General features: G+C 41.5%; 2 protein-coding genes across 3 annotated transcripts; one reads left to right on the forward strand and one right to left on the reverse strand.

Moving 5' to 3' along the window:
* Nucleotides 1–1,578: 1,578 nt before the first annotated feature.
* Nucleotides 1,579–8,147, reverse strand: LOC311023237 (neutrophil cytosol factor 2-like; the record flags this gene model as incomplete). Of its 2 annotated transcripts, XM_084024943.1 has the most annotated exons (16): nt 1,579–1,990; nt 2,080–2,203; nt 2,312–2,420; nt 2,688–2,848; nt 3,451–3,557; nt 3,783–3,870; nt 4,084–4,152; nt 4,417–4,555; nt 4,652–4,689; nt 4,775–4,834; nt 4,937–5,044; nt 5,537–5,668; nt 6,178–6,286; nt 6,581–6,663; nt 6,954–7,128; nt 8,053–8,147. In XM_084024943.1, the coding sequence occupies 15 exons, from the start codon at nt 7,125–7,127 to the stop codon at nt 1,890–1,892; spliced, it is 1,602 nt and encodes a 533-aa protein (XP_083881069.1). In that variant the 3' UTR covers nt 1,579–1,889. The 2 variants fall into 2 exon arrangements, with proteins under 2 accessions (XP_083881069.1, XP_083881068.1); XM_084024942.1 differs by lacking the exon at nt 8,053–8,147 and having other exon boundaries at nt 6,954–7,151.
* Nucleotides 8,148–10,265: 2,118 nt separating this feature from the next.
* On the forward strand, nt 10,266–16,668 carry dpp7 (dipeptidyl-peptidase 7). Its single transcript, XM_084024386.1, has 13 exons — nt 10,266–10,411; nt 10,781–10,907; nt 10,991–11,130; nt 12,322–12,485; nt 12,880–13,015; nt 13,190–13,271; nt 14,386–14,552; nt 14,849–14,909; nt 15,062–15,180; nt 15,365–15,521; nt 16,033–16,097; nt 16,172–16,242; nt 16,323–16,668. The coding sequence occupies exons 1-13, from the start codon at nt 10,325–10,327 to the stop codon at nt 16,432–16,434; spliced, it is 1,488 nt and encodes a 495-aa protein (XP_083880512.1). The 5' UTR covers nt 10,266–10,324; the 3' UTR covers nt 16,435–16,668.
* The last annotated feature ends 813 nt before the right edge of the window (nt 16,669–17,481 follow it).

The following is a 17,481-nucleotide window of genomic DNA, read 5'->3' on the forward strand; positions in this document are numbered from 1 at the left end:
TCCCAATCACATTCAATCTCAAACCCTCGGAGCACTCGAGAGAGGATCGCTCAAGATGATGGTAATAGCATTGCGATCCAGCTGAGGGTGATTTGTTTCTGCTCCGGCTCATCTTTAAAAGGTCTTCTTCAAAAATTCATCAAGTGGTTGTTGATTCGATTATTGTCACTTTGTTTTCTCATAAATCCACAAAAAAGGCGTGAAGATCACAATCCATTTGTCTGGATTCGTCTGTTTGTTTTCCAGTGAGTTGACACTGCTTCTGATTAACTGCTCTGCAATAGGAGCATGTTCAACAACTTTGATTACATTGTGCCGGGCTGTTTGTTCAGCACGTACAGCAGCAGGGCTATCGTCAGCGGCGCCTTCAGGGTATAGGGTAATGCATGCAAATTTGCAGTCCTAATAAGCCATGCCATGTATTTTTAATTAGTTTTTTTTTTCTTGAAGGCTGTGCATGTGTATTTGTTAGGTAGCTATCTTGTGGTTATAGTATTTGAGGATCATCTGCATAGAAGTGCACATCAGAGGGAGTCCTAGCCACGCCGGCAGGGGAAGACTCCTCACATAATCAAAGTTTAAGCACATCTTAGCACAGCTTGAACTCACTCATTCCCCAGAGAGTTAAAACTCTCATTGATGCCTGCCGCCTTCTTATCCAGCAGTGCACACGAGTTGACATATTTTATAATAAAGGGAGGACAATTACTTTACAACACAAATTAATACTGTGTCTCTCAGTAAATGTATAACGCTCTAAACTCATTGAAAGTTCAGTTGCATTTTAGACCTTGATAAAAGAAAAACATTCAAACCAAGTTAATCATTGCAGCAGGCGAGAATAACAGAAAACATCTTGCTTTTTAGAGCAAAGGTCCAGTTTGAGGTCCTCAGAATTGCATCTCTGCTTTTTGCAGATGATGTGGTTCTGTTCGCTCCTACAGAATGTGACCTTTAGAAGCACTGAAGGTCACAGCTGCAGTCGCATCACTTATACCAGAACTGGAGAGTATTTCTTCATTGAAGGAAGAGAAAAGAACAACATTAAAGGCTTTTATTGATGGGCAAGATGTTATCTCTCTTCTCCTGACTGGTTTGGTGTGAGAGATCAGGGTCTGAAACCGGTAAAGGTGGGGAAAATAGGGATTTCGTCACCCAAAGAATTTATACAATTTAAGATTTCAAATTTAAGACTTCAAATGTCAGTTGAACAGCACATGATAAAACATTAATTGTTCTCTCTGTTGACTGTAACTATGAAATATCTGATTTAAAAAAAGATCTACAGACACAAAATGCTGACTCATCTTAGACCTGAAGTAGAGAATATTTTACCTTTTATGTGTATGAAAACATGACGTGCAGCACAAGAGAGGAGCACAGATAGGAGAACAATAGTTAAGCTGGCGACGTGTCTCAGTGTAAACAACCCCTAAAACACTGTAATGTTTGTTTGTAACTCTTTCATTAAGTATCATAGAGACTGAGGTTATGTCCTGTGCTGCCAGAACCCCTTTTTGTACAAGCTGATTCCAGTATTTTTAGATGAAACTTTGACACCAATAAACAAATAACAGATTTGTTCCCTCTCTACAAGTTTATTCATGCCAGCATTTAGAATTTAATTAAAAGGAAATACAAAACTTTTCTGTGTGTAACAGAATACATATATGAGTCCCTATGGAACTACATAACACCCCTAAACGCAGTTCAATAAGGTCTAGTAAAATATAAATCCTTATTTGAATACTACAGTGATACCATTGGAAATAGAAAACAGGTTGGATATAAATATCCTCTTTAGTGTCACAGACATACTCTATTTATAAAGCGTGTAAAAGGAGGCGGTGAGCTACAGGTTTATGAGAGACGGCTTCACAGAAACACTTTCACAACACGGGGCTCGTGTCTCCGTTCTCCCTGTAGGCGAAGCAGCTGGGGAATATGCCCACGTTTCCTGCACTGTGTCCCTCCAGCCACTCGTCATTAACTACAAGGCAGAAACATGAGTGAAGTGAGACAGTGGAAACCAACGATGAAGGACATTTCAGGAGTGGAGAGTGGACCTGCGTGCCTCACCTTCGCCCAGGATGTCGATGGTGTCTCCTTCACTGAACTCCAGGTCTTCTGGGCCCTGACCATTGTAGTCATACAGTGCCACCATCTGGCAGAGGATGGTACGGCTGTCCAGGGGGTCTTCAATCTGAAGAGGGACAGTTTTAATTACCCGGAGGAATCGGTAATTAAGTCACTTTGAACCAAAAAAAAACAGGATTTGGAAACGTGATGGATTGTATCATCATTTACTAACCTGACACCACAGGGTGGCCCTGCCGGCCTCAGCCACCTCCTGGACAGTCCGTCTCGGGTCCATCTCCCCTTCCACGGGAACCAGCATCCTGGAGCCATGCTGCTTGTGTCTGGAGAGAGAGGTCATCTAGGTTAGACATCATCGGGACAAACAGAGGATTAGAAGAATCCAAGCACGGCTCTGTTCAGCTCCTGTCTTTATTTCATCTAGTCCCGTTGTTATCAATCCTTAGAGGTCATCGCCGCCACACACACACACACACACACACACACACACACACACACACACACACACACACACACACATATTTGTATCAGTGAAGCATCACTTGTTTATATGTGAGGAGACTGAAATGTGTTGGCAGGTCTGAGGTCACCTGAGGCGCAGCTGAGACGCCGACTGGCCCAGTTTCTGTGCAACGCGTTCCTTCACTTCACGGTACGATGTGTCTTGAGGGACGGACAGAGCCACGGTGTAGGTGTAATGGACCTTCACCACCAGCTCGCCCACCTCTGCTCCCTGAGCGGCAGCAGCATTCTGGGAACAAGGAGACAAAAGGGAGTACATTAAAACATAATACAGCTTTTCTTTAAAACACTGATCTTGTCTAATATGTTTATTATGTACTCATAATAGTACTTGTATTAGTAGCCTATTACCAGCACTATTGTAGTACTTGTTATACTGTTACTAATAGGAGATGCTTTTGGTGTTTATCAGGGACATTTCCCACCATAACCACCCGCTCACTTCCTGTCTCTATCCACCATCAATAACGGTGAAAATATGTTAAATAAAACATTGCAAGAACATTAATAGGATGATACTGTAAAATAAAAAAACTTTTGTAAAAAAAAATCATATGGAAGGTTAACGTAGCACACAGCTCAGGTGGAAGACTTATGGAATATGTATAATATGAAAAGTTGGTAGTGTAGTACGTTATTAAATTATCTTACCAGCTCAATAAAGCACAAACTAAAACTCAGTTGTTGTCTGAGCAGGTCTCCAGAAACACCACAGGCCAAACATTAACATCTGAACATGAATGTTTTCAATGCAACGTATCAACAAAATATAATTCTTCACGAAAGAAAATAACTTTCATGTGATTTCAGATGGGGGGAGGGGGGTATTACCTGGTGGCTGACTGCGTTGGCGGTGTACCTGGGAGGCTCTGAGGTCGGTGACACTGTATGGGTTGCAGTGTTGTAGGACGGAGGTGGAGGGTCTGAGATATTTCTAACTGCAGGGAAAACACAGCACAGCTACAGTCGGAGCACTAACAACAACAACACAGTCTCACGGCAGTTTGTAAACACAAAAAGTGTCAATCTACTTGTTCGTGTGCAGGGACACGAATTGGTGGTTGAACGTTTACAGTGAAGAAGATGAAACCACAGTCATGATCTGTTATAATAAAGAAGAGCTTACTGGAGCAGATCAAGGTGGACTGTGATGGATGCGTTACCTCGAGGAGGAGCTGCAGGGCTGGACTGGGACTCGGGTCGAGCGGGAGGCTTGAGTCCAGGTGGGAGGGGAATCCCACTGGGGACTTTCTGTGGAACCAGACGGCACAGGAAGGTCAAACAGCAGCTTTTTAACGGTGAAGCAGGAAAGGCGTATCTTTTGTTGGGAGGAGCAAAGTCAGGGTTTGCCTTGAATTTAACTGACACAGAGAAAACCTCCACTCAGCATGGTGCCACCATTAAAAGGCAGGGTTTCCTCTCAACACGATGCCTGAAATATATTATCAAGTAACGATACATTACATTTTGCCTTTTTCCTTTGGTCGTCTTGACATCTGCAGGATCAAGCAGAGATATTGGCAGAAGTCCTCTCTGGAAAAAAAAGAAAAGAAATTAAATTCAGCTTTGCCACACACAAACACTGACACATCATCACCTCCAAATATATGATAAATTGATCATTGTATGAATGTCAGCCCAGCATTGACTCTGTTCATGCTCTGCTTGGGTCTCTACTGTTACCCAACATTCATGTCTCTCCAGAAGAGAAACAATCATCAACACTTTCTCCATCTCATTATAGATTAATACACTCTCTCTCTCTCTCTCTCTCTCTCTCTTTCTCTCTCTCCTGACCTGTCCATCATATATGACTGTCGCCATCCCGTCCCTGCCCTCCTCGCCAAATAAAAACACCATGGCCCCTCCTGGCACCGTCAGCTGTCCCGGGCCCCGGGCCATGTATGGGACCCGCATGCGCATGTATCTTGAATCCCTTACAGGTGGTAAGAAGACAAAAAAAATCATACATGTAGTGTCATTTAGGATAACGTGTTGTTGTAATATTTGTGTGACTGTTGCTGATACTCACTGAGCTCCTTCCATTTTGGGCTCATAGAAACCAGGTTTCTGTGGTGAAGACACAGTGACGGTCAACAAAGGGGACGGACAACGATGATATCTGTAATCATAGTGATGCGGTGGTCATGGTTACCTGCAGCCTCAGAGGCTCAAAGCCTCCAAAATCATCGTTGGGGATCACAGAGGAAATCACCTGCAAGCACAGCATCATACATTACTGTTTCTTACAGTGTGGTAACATTTATCATCTGACACTAAAAACAACCAGGACTCAACATTCACCACTTTACCGTACTTTTGCTTTGCCCAGGAAGTCTCTTTGCGGCAACTGCTCAACGTCCTGTTTTCTGGGACGAAACATGACATCCTCGGGAACCATGAGAGGAACCAGGACCTCCTCCCTCTGTTAAAAAAGGTAGAGTAAGAGACCATGATGGAGTCTACACATGTACTGTCAGAACATTTAAGAAAGGCCACAAGAGGAGACATCATTTTCACCTTCTCTTGGAATCAGCTCCGACCGAAACAATGTATATTTTCTTTTTATTGACATGAAGATCTACAAAATTGTGAACTAATCTAATCACACAAAGACACAATGAAATGGCTCCTCTATGATGTTGTAATATAGCACATGAACTGAGATACTTTAAATTGTGTGGACCATAGAAATAAAAAGGGAGTAGAAGGGATTTTTAGATTCAAGTCAACGTAGCAGGATGGTCAGAGCGGTGGGGCGTTTTTTCATGTACCATTGCCATAGCGACCATTTCTGTATAAAGTGAACTCTCCTATATCAAGTGGTGGACTCACTGAGGTGAGGTTTTACAGTAATGACTATCAGTGGAATTAGAAATGAGTTTCCACAGTGTGTTTTGGGAGTCGTGACACTCACCAGGACGCTGTCCAAAGCCAGCTCTATGTTTCCTCGTCCCCCTGCTCTCTCCTGTGTGGCCGACAGCAGCACCTCCTTGGCCCGCTCCCACTGGCCCATCCGACAGTACACAGCTGATGCATTATATAACACCTGGGGGGTAATTATGCATGTTGTAATAGTCCTGATGCTCAGTGATATTTATCAAACATTTCTGTCCTATGGCTCAACACTTCTCTGAGACTAAGGCTTCATTCAGGTGGTATAAAAGTCATTATATTCAATCTGGTTTCATGTTCAGAGACAAGAATTGTCCTTTTTCCTCCCCGGGTGATTCAGCAATTAAGCATTGTCAATGGAAAGTGAATCAGGATCCTTTTTCATGGTGGACACACCAATCAAACATATCCACATGACTATGCACCGTCCATGTTAGCCTGACAAAGCTGCTGCAGGTGCACAGATAAGACATCTGTGAGAAATATGTGATGTTGGGTAGCCTCTTCCTCCATCAATGAGGCTTTGTACGCACCCAGGTGACATTTGGACTAAACAATGGAGGTGATGACACAGAGTCTGCTCTGGTTTCATTCCTCAGTGCTGACAGACCTCATGTGGAGGGGTTTTTCCCTTTTGATATGTGTGCGAGCCGAACATCAGACCTGCCAGCTGTAAAGTTTGAATCTCAGTCCCAACTGTTTGTAGTCGATGACCGCGTTTCCTCTCATGTGCTTCTGTGCCCAGATACAGTCTGACAGAGCCTCCTCCAACCTGGAGAGACAGCGGGAGATGGACAGAGAGATGAAAAACTGAATGAGTTTGTATTAGTAAAGAGTCGCCTTGACCCTTTCAGTTATCCAATCCAATAGATAAAGTGAAAACTGTTTTAAACATAAAACTTTCATTCAAAAGGAATAGCATCACACTAAGGAAGAAACCCATAAGTGGAGGGCAGGCACCATGGAAGAACGCACTTTTGTTAGGTGTTTTAAAGAAATTAGCATTATCTCTAAGACGTTTATTGTAGACTTAAGCGAGTGTGAAGGACACGCTGCTGCCACCTACTTGTCAGTCTGCATCGATACTGCTGCTCTCTGGAAGAATCCCACAGCAAGACGTTCATCCTTGGCAATGGTGAGGTCTAAAGCCTGGAGATACCAGAGGGAAAAACACACAAACAAATGGAAGTATTACAAGATGCTTCCTTTTGTGATGTCAGGATGACCTCATGTCAGATGGGTACATCCCTGACAATCATTGTTGGAGTCGTTGTTTCTTTGAATGGCTTATAACTGATATATAAAGCATAAGAATGACTTTTAAAAAAGCCATTCATTAAACATATAAACCTTTATGAGACTTTATGGGTTGCAATGGAAATGATAATGAAATAGTGATGTCTGAGAGTTTGAATCAGGGTTCAGGTGAACACACAGACCTGGAGGGCAAGGTCCAGCTGTCCGAGGACCAGGTGAGCCGAGGCAGCATTGAACAGCGTGCGAGATGTGGGTTCACTGATCTGCTCCAGTTTGAACAGAGCTCCCTGCCAGTCCTTGGCGTCAGCCGCCTGAACCGCCTCGTCCCACAGCCGCAGTAACTCTGTGTAAAGCATCCTGGACAGCCGAGACACACACATGTCACACAGAAACATACAAAACGGGAGGCTGTTTGGAGCGTTTCATGTCTGTGACTTAAAAATGCTGTTGAAGAGCAGATCCTTAATGAATGTGATGCAGAAACAGTTGAACACACACAACTCTTAGCACACAAATCTATTGTGTGTATCATTCAAATTGTTTTAGCCATTTGATTTGAACATTTGATAGGATGTTACACTGATTTTTGTATTATCAAAGGTGCAAACAACGAGAATAAAACTGCCTTGATTTCAAGTGCAGTCATTTTCCTGCAGCTTCCTTGTATCAATGAGGCAGTAAATTATCTTTATCTCTGTTTGTTTCAGTGTTCATCATCTTCCAGCAGTAGAATTTCTTTCCTGTTCCAGTTGAGTTTTCTCTCTTTTTCCATTTCAACCATGATTAGATGTAGAAATGAAGGATTTTACACAAACTTAGAAAGGGAGCCTATTACTTTGCAAATGTAATTTGAATATATATATATATTTATATATATATATACATACTGAATTTGTCTGGAAATGTTGTAAATTACTTTATGACAGACGCACATTTCCTGATCATTACTGACACAAAAGCATATAAATGACTTTTTAACATTACAGCTAATGAGTTTGAGTGAAAGCTGGGTCAAAAACAGTCACTCACACACACACACACACACACACACACACACACACACCATTAGCAATAATTAAACGTGTTAAAAATAGAATACAGCAAAAGAAGAAGAGAAACCTAGAGAGACACTATGCCGGTGTTAATCAGTAACATTCTGTCCAGTTTTACTGGAATACTTCCTTGTACCTTAAACACTGATTATCTGCACATGTTGTTCACTCCTGTTCATATAAGCCACACCACAGAGACCTTTTAATTCTCTACATTCAGAGTCCTCACCTGTTGCTGCTGAGTGAGAGTTCGTCAGTGTATGAGCCGTCCAGCTGCCTGCCAGTATCTGCCAACAGGGAAGTCAGAGTGTTAAACAGGCCTCCTTCACAGTCTCCACCCTGCTGCTACAAGGAAGTCCTCCATACATTTTCCTCCACAATTCCACAGAGGCATGCTGGGAATTCAGTCAGTGTGGCACGTACTCATGACAATAACAAGATAGGCCTATATACGTGAGTCACACATGATTGATTCAACTTGATAGGCTTCATTACCTCATAGAAATTAATTTCTTTGTTTGGGAAAGAACTGCTGTCATTCACATGACTATTTATATCTAATAGGAGTTGTATAATCATGAGCCATACCTCTCTTGCACAATGTTACAACTTGCTTTGATTCCAGACATGTATATGTGCAAATATACAAATAAATCAGTCAGTTCAACTGTAAATGGTAGAAATACATTCTTAAAATAAAATGTAAAAACACAAATTGAAGAATGATCATGATGTTTAGAAACAAGGGCATCATTCAGTATCGCCAATGCTGATCTAACTGGGTCAACCTGCTGCACAGGTTCTGTTTTGTAATTAATGAGCAGTACTACAGCAGCAGTGTGGCCCCTCCCACTGCAGAAACTACACTGATGAATGCAGTACAACCTGACCATTTAAATACTTTACTTAGCTAAAGTATTAGTAAAATAATCCTTTACAAAAAAAAAACATTCATTATAATATATAAATTACTGGATCACCATCGAATTAATGGTAGACCTAAAAGTAATAATTAAAAGGAATAGAGGATAACATAGAAGAGCCTCAATGTGGCTGATCTGGTTTGAGATAGTTCAGAGACACAGTAGTTGTGGGGAACTTTACTACTTTTTTCTACTACTACCATTATGAATACTCATACTTCTTCTGCAGCACTACTTTTGATTACATTGGCATTACTATTCCTATTACTACTCCTGCTACTAGTACTACTGCTAACAGTAGCTGTTTTTTCAGCAGTGCAGAACAATGCATTTGGGATTTAAAGGTCCCCTATTATACTGATTGTCATCAATTTCATACAGCTGTCAGAGGTCCAACAACACTGGATTTGATATGTATTGCCCCAAACCCATCTGTGGTCCTGAATTTCAGCTGTCTAAAAGTTGCTCAAATGAGATCTCCTGGGAACAGGCTGCTTCTGTGCCTGCACCTTTAAATGCTAATGAGCTCCATCTGTCATCACCTACTCGGAGAGCCACGGAGACGATGCTTATGCTAGCGGCAGCATGTGCCAATGTTTACGGTGGATGTATCGCTATGGCTCGCCTATGTGGCTCAGGTGAAGTTGCTGGGTCCCGTATGGTTGGGACAGATCCTTTTACGAGGGTCAGTGTCGAGGCAAAGCCAGCTTTGAACTGACCCTCGTTACTGAAGCAGTCCGATGTGAAGTTGTTAGCACACACATACAAGCTAACACCAACCGTAGCAGGCACATTGTCATTAAAAATGAAACGCAACCACTGTCCCATTTACATTTACATTTACATTTAGGTCATTTAGCAGATGCTTTTGTCCAAAGCGACTTACAGTAAGTACATTTGTCAAAAGAAGGAAAGAAAGAAACCACAACGTTGTACCAGTGGGTGGGCTGCAGAGCCCATGCAGGAGTAGTTTGTTTTCCTCTTTCTGGGAGTTGACAGGCTCAGGGAGGACGAGTTTAGAGGCGTAGAGAGCAGAGAAACGTGTTTTTCATAATATGGGACCTTTAACAATTTCCAGGCAAATCATTTCACATTTATGGTGAAGTAGAGTCCATTGAACCATTGTATACTAAGCACGAAATGAGAGTTTTCAAATAAATCACAATCACCTCTAAATTAGAAACCAGTTGTCACTTGCGTAAATGGACTATATACTCTACTGCTGATATCACATTATGTTCAACCAGATTAGGTGTTTCTCACAAGGGGCATATGGCTCTTTTTCAATATTTGGGCAATATACATTTAAAAAACACTAAAAACATCCAAATGAATACCTAAAACACGAATATTTGATAATGTAAAAGTTTGTTCACAAAAGGTACATAATTGTTATTTTATTTGTATCAGTTACAACATTAGTTTTGATTTCCTCTAATAAATAATGGTGGGTCTTACACGATGCACTTGAATGCAGCACAGACCATAACATCAGTGTCATGTGACTCCGTGGCGTCTCGCATGCAGTAGGTGCGTGCGCTATCAGTGCAGTAGTTTTTGTAACGTTATCCCAGGAATATGAGCAGGACATTAGCGGTTTTCACGGTAACAGTGAGTCTGTTGTGTGTTGAGGTGCTGCATGGCCGACCAGACGGCTACTCTCAGGTAACGTCACGTGATAGTTTTTAATGTTCGTCTTTACGAAAAATCTCAGTTCCGCTTTTGAGGGGAAAAACTCTATTCAAAGGGCTCGTGGCTTCTCGTCATTCTCGGTCTTCAGTGAATCATAGGCACATAATTTAAGTGGACAACAGTTAACTAATGTAGACCGAGCCCAGCACGACATGCCTTTCATGTTTCATGGAGTTAGCAAGCTAGCTAACCCCTAAATGAGTGAAACTGAACGTATTGCTTTAAAAGCACAAAAGGCCTGTGTTGTGACTTCATAAAACATTTTATTTACTCTTTACAGTACATTCCGTACTTTAACACAACAGTGCTGTTTAATATGTGCTGTATATACATTTTTTATAGCCAAGAAACCGTCATGGATTCAGGACAGAAGCCCAGTTCACAGAGAAGTATTTCAGTCAGACGCTGGACCACTTCAACTTCAACAGCATGGGGAACGGGACATTCGATCAGCGGTACCTGATCACAGGTGAAACCACATTCCCCAAATCTTAACAAGTAGCCTACATGAGCGTACGATTTATTGTCTTTTTGTTTCCCCTCGCTTTTTAGATGAGTACTGGCTCAAAGGCTACGGTCCTATTTTCTTCTACACTGGCAACGAGGGAGACATCTGGGAGTTCGCGTCCAACTGTGGATTCATCACAGAGTTGGCTGCACAGCAAAGAGCTTTGGTCATATTCGCTGAACACGTAAGCAAACCTTGTTACACACTGTTATGACAGAGTAGTATGTCCAGGTCATGTGACAAAGGACATTGGGGAAATCAGTGGTTAAACTTTGGTTGCAGTCGAAAAGTAAACAAAATAAGGTCCTAACTCCTATTCCTTTACCTTTTGGAGAAAACTTCATGCGGTTAAGGAAAGGCGATAGGAGAAAATACAATAATGGACTACAAAAAGTGCACCGTCCACTTCTCCCCATGTTGTTGGTTTTATAAGAAACTCGTTCACTGACCGGCTTCAGGTCCAGCATCTCCTCCTTCCTGTTTGACCGTTTCGTTTCTGTCAAACATTTGTAACATGATTTAAATAAATAAAAATACCATTCAACTATTATCACTGTCCACACACATTTATCAACACAATTCCAATGACTATATGTCTGCATGAAAGTAATTGACCGTTGCATCCTATGCTAAAGGAGCTCTGAAAGGAAGCATTGGAGCTCCTTTCCTTTGCATTTAGAGAATCCGAACGGCTCTTATCATGGCGGCCACTTGTTTACTTCCGGGTCACTTCTTCAGTTAGGAACCTTCCTAAGCAAAATAGACTATTCGACCGCAGCCATGGACTCATTCTATCAGCTGATATTGTGTTTTAAAAGGCAGGCTGGTTAACTTTTTTGTGTGGCTTTAAGGGAATCTCTTGGATGTGTTCTTCTTCTTTAAGTTGAAATGAATTAAATATAATTGAATAATAATAAATAATTGAAAATATCAACATAGAAAGTCAAATTTAGATATAAATTTTATTTATATTTTGACAGGTGTATCTCAATTATTCCAAAACACTGTAGTTGAGCACATATATGAAAAAAGAGAGGAAAAATATTACAAACAGAGAAAAGGGTTTTGATCGGAGGCTGAGCATGACTGAAATACAGGACTATGAATAATAAACGATTGACTGCATGAGCTGATAAAATATTAGAGAGGGGTCTGTGTCTGAAGCACTGAGGACTCGGAGAACTGACCCCAAAAGACATAAAATGTAATCTTCTTTACTTATTCTATGATCACTATTTAACATTTGAGAAGTTTGTTTACTTTAGTTAAATTATAAAAACAAGGTTTTGCAGAAAAGCATGTTTTGATGTGTGGCCATTAGTTTTGAGTGTCTGATGAAGCTGAACACCGTTGCCCTCCTCTCCCGTTGCACCAGAGGTACTATGGCAGGTCTCTGCCATTCGACAAGGACTCCTTCAAGATCCCTCAGATCAGCCTGCTGACGGTGGAACAAGCTCTGGCCGACTACGCCATCATGATCACCGAGCTGAAACGGCAGCTGGAGGCCACACGCTGTCCTGTCATTGTGTTTGGGGGCAGGTAGGATGCAGTTATTCCTCATATCAGTTATGAGTCTGGTTGTTTACTTGAAGCCTGAATGTGTGACTTTCTTTTTGTGTGCCTTTAAAAAAGAGAATCTTTTCATAAGTCATTTTTTTTTTTTATCATTCAAGCGAAACTTGGTCTGAAGATGTCAATCTTCTATAATTCAACAGTATGTCCAGGTTGGATTATGGTTTCAGAGGTTGATATCAGCCTTTTTGTGCTTTTACTTACTTTACTCTAAAGTGTGATATGGCTCAGTGATGTATTTCCCCTTTCTTGCAGATATTACTTTTACTAGTAAAAAAAAAAAAAAAGGCTCCACTTTTTTCATATTCTGTCTTATCTGCTCCTGTTGTTTCCTTCTCGGCCTTCTCCTCTCTCCCTCCAGTTATGGTGGAATGCTGTCGGCCTACATGAGACTCAGGTATCCGAACATTGTGGCTGGAGCTCTGGCTGCTAGCGCCCCCGTTCTATCCACTGCTGGACTCGGAGACTCCAGGCAGTTCTTCAGAGATGTGACTGCTGTAAGTTGTTATCACCCACCTTGTGATTCAGATAGAAGTGAAATTAACCTACTTAAACCTCACCTAAAATAAATTCTATAATGTCCAATATGCGCTTTTGGTAACACGTTAGCTGTGTGAATCTACACACACATGCAGGTTTTATGATGACCTTTTTGTTTCTTTTTCACACAGGATTTTGAGAGTGTTGCTCCTGAATGCAGAGAGGCTGTGAGAGGAGCGTTCCACGAGCTGAAAGAATTGGCCCAACGCCAAGGTACACCTGTAAATGGCCTCAATGTCATGCACACAAATGACAAGAGTAGATGAAAAGAAACATTCTGTTCTGTACTATATTGTCACTAAGGTAACAATGACTCCTGGAAGTCAACCTAAAAATAACAAACTATCTTATTATTATTATTATTATTATTATTATTATTATTATTATTATCAGCCAGGAGAGAGTCGCAGTAGTCAAGGCGGGAGATGACCAGTGCTTGGACCAGGAGTTGCGTTGCATCCTTTGTGAGGAAAGAACAGATCCTGCAGATGTTGTAAAGGGCAAATCTGCAGGATCGGGCCACAGCAGTGATGTTGGGGGTGCAGGATAGTTGGTCATCGAGGATTACACCCAGGTTCCTCGCAGTTGACAAAGGCAAGACTGTGATGCCCTCAAGAGTGACCGACAGGTCCATGCGAGGGCAGTCTTTCCCTGGGATGAAGAGGAGTTCGGGTTTATGCAGGTTAAGCTTAAGTCGGGTTCGGGTTCCTTCTGTGTGGAGTTTGCATGTTCTCCCCGTGTAAGCGTGGGTTCTCTCCGGGTTCTCCGGCTTCCTCCCACAGTCCAAAGACATGCAGGATGGGGATAGGTTCATTGGTGACTCTAAATTGCCCGTAGGTGTGAATGTGAGCGTGAATGGTTGTCTGTCTCTACATGTCGGCCCTGTGATAGACTGGCGACCTGACCAATGTCTTCGCCTTTGCCCAATGACAGCTGGGATCGGCTCCAGTCCCCCACAACACTGAATACAGGATAAGCGGTAGACAATGGATGGATGGAAGCTTGGGGTGTTGCAAAGTGGGCGTCGGAGGCTGGGGGGAAAGAGAGGAACAGTTGGGCGTCATCTACAACAATGGTGGGAGAAACCATGTGATGTGGACTAGAGGCGCAAGCACTTCTGGTGGGGTCAAATGGGTCCTGAGCCATTAACTGAACTATTCACAGCGTCTTCACAGATAAACCAGTCTTAGTTCATCCATTTTTTTATTCATATACTCCTAGCTTTAACTTCTATTTCTGTTAAGTCATTATAAGCAATGCAAATACAGACAACATGTGTACGCTGATTGGCCAAATAAAGCTGACTGTGATTTGTTGATGCTACCAGATTACAGTGGCATCCAGGCAGAGTTGTCCCTGTGTAAGCCTCCATCGTGTGCTCGGGACATCCACCAGCTGAACGGCTTGCTGAGGAACGCCTTCACTCTGATGGCCATGCTGGATTATCCCTACAGCACTCACTTCATGGGCAACATGCCCGCCAACCCCGTCAAGGTAACTGCAAAATCTATCTATCTATCTATCTATCTATCTATCTATCTATCTATCTATCTATCTATCTATATGTACAAAATGTACATATTTATTGTTAATGTTTTTGGAACGCAGGAGGTAAAACAACCAGATTGCTGATAATGGAATTGGCAACGTATAAGCCTGGATGGATGGATAGATGGATATGATATATGATATATTGATTATGATATATTGATTTTAGAGAGAGATATGAGATGTTTTCTTGCAAATAGAGACTGAGGTGGACAGTGATGTGTATGACATGACTGTTTCAGGTGGCCTGTGACACCATGCTGACCGGATCTGACCTGCTCACCAACCTCAGGAACACTGCAGGTAAAGGAAACGGACTCTTAAAGCTCCTACTACATGAGTTTTGACACAAAATGATGGAGATCATAGATAACGTCTGACTGATACATGATATGTATATTTTAGAGATGTCTAAAGAGAGTCTGTAACTCGTGTTACCTGATCGTGTCCTGCAGGGATCGTGTACAACTCTACGGGGCTGCTGGGCTGCTTCGACCCGTACAGTCTGTACCTGGAGTGTGCTGATCCCACCGGCTGTGGACTGGGTCTGGACAGCATGGCCTGGGACTATCAGGTACTACAGAATCAGCTTAGTATCAGTTTTTATATTCTTTTAAATCCTATAGTATTTTTTTCTATTTACATTTAATATACATAGTAGAATGTTTAAATAGTCAAATGAAAATTGATAAACAATAGAAAGAAAGAATGCATGTTTTGTCATATGTATATGAAGTGTGGCTGTGTTCTTGTTGCAGGCGTGTACAGAGATTAATCTGTGCTATGAGAGCAACAATGTGACGGACATGTTTCCTCCCATGACCTTCACGGAGACGGACCGCCGGCTTTACTGCTCCAAACGCTGGGCTGTGGATCCACGACCAGACTGGCTCAAGACCCAGTTCTGGGGCGACGGTGAGCATCATGAAACATCATGGGACCTAAATTAAAAGGATAAAACTCAGTGTAACTAGTGTAATATATCATTTTTAAAAATGATGAACATGTACAATACAATTAGTTGTTTTTTATTGTTATAAAGGACAAAGAAGCAAAACGCACATTAGGATTGATTTTTCACTTGATACCCGTCTGTTTTCCCTTCTAGCTGATATCACTTTTTTAAAAATCTATTATAATTAAGGTTTTGCAGCTCAAAACAGCAGTAGAACAACAGAAAAGGCTGATGAAAGTAATAATTATAATAACAAGAAATACAACGGAGTTCAAATAATAAATAAAGTCGTGGCAGGAACATGAACACAGTTCCTCATCAGAAGGAAACCTTTGAAGATTCCTCCGAAGAGTTTTTTTTTTAAATGTACTTGAATTCCTTTGTGGGGGGAAAAAAAATCCCAAACTAAAATTGTATTCATGTTTTTTAGAATAAAAGATTGATACTTCTCTTCTCTTCTCTTGTGTCCAGCCCTCTCCACAGCCAGCAACATTATTTTCTCCAATGGAGATCTGGACCCGTGGGCCAACGGAGGGGTAAGACATTAAACCAACCAGCTGACTGTGAGTCTCTGCTTTCCGTGTGAGTCAAACATCTCCCTGCTGTTTAGGTGCGCAAGTCCTTGAGCTCCTCGTTGGTCGCTGTCAACATTTCTGGAGGAGCCCATCATCTGGACCTGAGGTACAGGAAGCGGTCCACATCCTGCACTGAAGTCACAGCAAAAACCCGATGTTACATTTATCTGTTGTTGTTTCATGCAGAGGATCTAATCAGGCTGATCCGGTGTCAGTAATCGGAGCCAGGAAAACCGAAGCGGACCTCATCGCAGAGTGGGTGAAGATGGAGAGGACCAGATTACGGCGGTCACTTTAAAGCACGGCTCCACTTTATGCATCACGTCTGGAATTTCAACCACAAAGCTGAAGAGATATAATACACATTTTGGCAGAGAGAGACACAGACTTTATGATTATTCAGTTGTCAACGTTTTTTCCTGATCGACTTATTTCATCTCTACAGTGTTTCCTGTCCAGTCCAGTGTGGATCTGGGTCAAATGTACATGATACATGTTTGTAATTTGCAATAAAGATGAACATTGAACCTCTTGTTAATCACATTTGTGAGTTCTGTACTATATGCAGCCTCATGTTATACTTTTTGGACAAACTATAAAATTACTTTTTTAACATAGTATACTATGACTTTTTATAATTACTTTATTTGACATGCTATAATATGACTGTTTTGGACATGCTATAATCCTTTTTTTTTTCGACATAATATAATATGACCTTTTTTTTAACAATCTTCTGGACATGCTAAATATGACTTTTTTCCGACATACTATACTATGATTTTTTTATCGCTTTTTTTGACTTAATAGAATGACCTTTTTATCACTTTTTGGGGGCATACTATACTATACAATGTTTCTACATAATATACTTTGACTTATTTTTATCGACCCTTTTTCAACATTTTATAAATGAGACTTATTTCAACATAACTTTTTCATCACTTTTTTTTCCTACGTACTATACTATGACCTATTTTATCACTACGGTATTTTCGAAATGCTATAATGACTTTGGTTTACATACTATTTTATCACTTTTTTCAACATACTGTTATAGAAATAAGGTATTTTCTCATTTTAAACCTCTTAAATCAGAGGACTAACCAAAAAGTTAGGGGGATGTTGACCCGTTAGAATTCAATAATGATGTAGGAAAACAAATGACATCCAAGTTACAACAGTACTCAACCTGTCATGTGACACTATGTGGAAGTCCATCCATCCATCCATCCATTGTCTACCACTTATCCTGTATTCAGGGTCGTGGGGGGCTGGAGCCGATCCCAGCTGTCATTGGGCGAAGGCAGGGTACACCCTGGACAGGACGCCAGTCTATCGCAGG

The sequence above is a fragment of the Eutrigla gurnardus genome (assembly GCF_963514095.1).
Source record: "Eutrigla gurnardus genome assembly, chromosome: 13".
NCBI lineage: Eukaryota > Metazoa > Chordata > Actinopteri > Perciformes > Triglidae > Eutrigla > Eutrigla gurnardus.

Bases quoted from the DNA above. Each gene is read 5' to 3' on its own strand.
- dpp7 (XM_084024386.1), top strand. From the start codon at position 10,325: ATGAGCAGGACATTAGCGGTTTTCACGGTAACAGTGAGTCTGTTGTGT. The intron at 11,131-12,321 runs GTAAGCAAACCT...CCGTTGCACCAG, and splicing joins TGGTCATATTCGCTGAACAC to AGGTACTATGGCAGGTCTCT. The intron at 13,016-13,189 runs GTAAGTTGTTAT...TTTTTCACACAG, and splicing joins TCTTCAGAGATGTGACTGCT to GATTTTGAGAGTGTTGCTCC.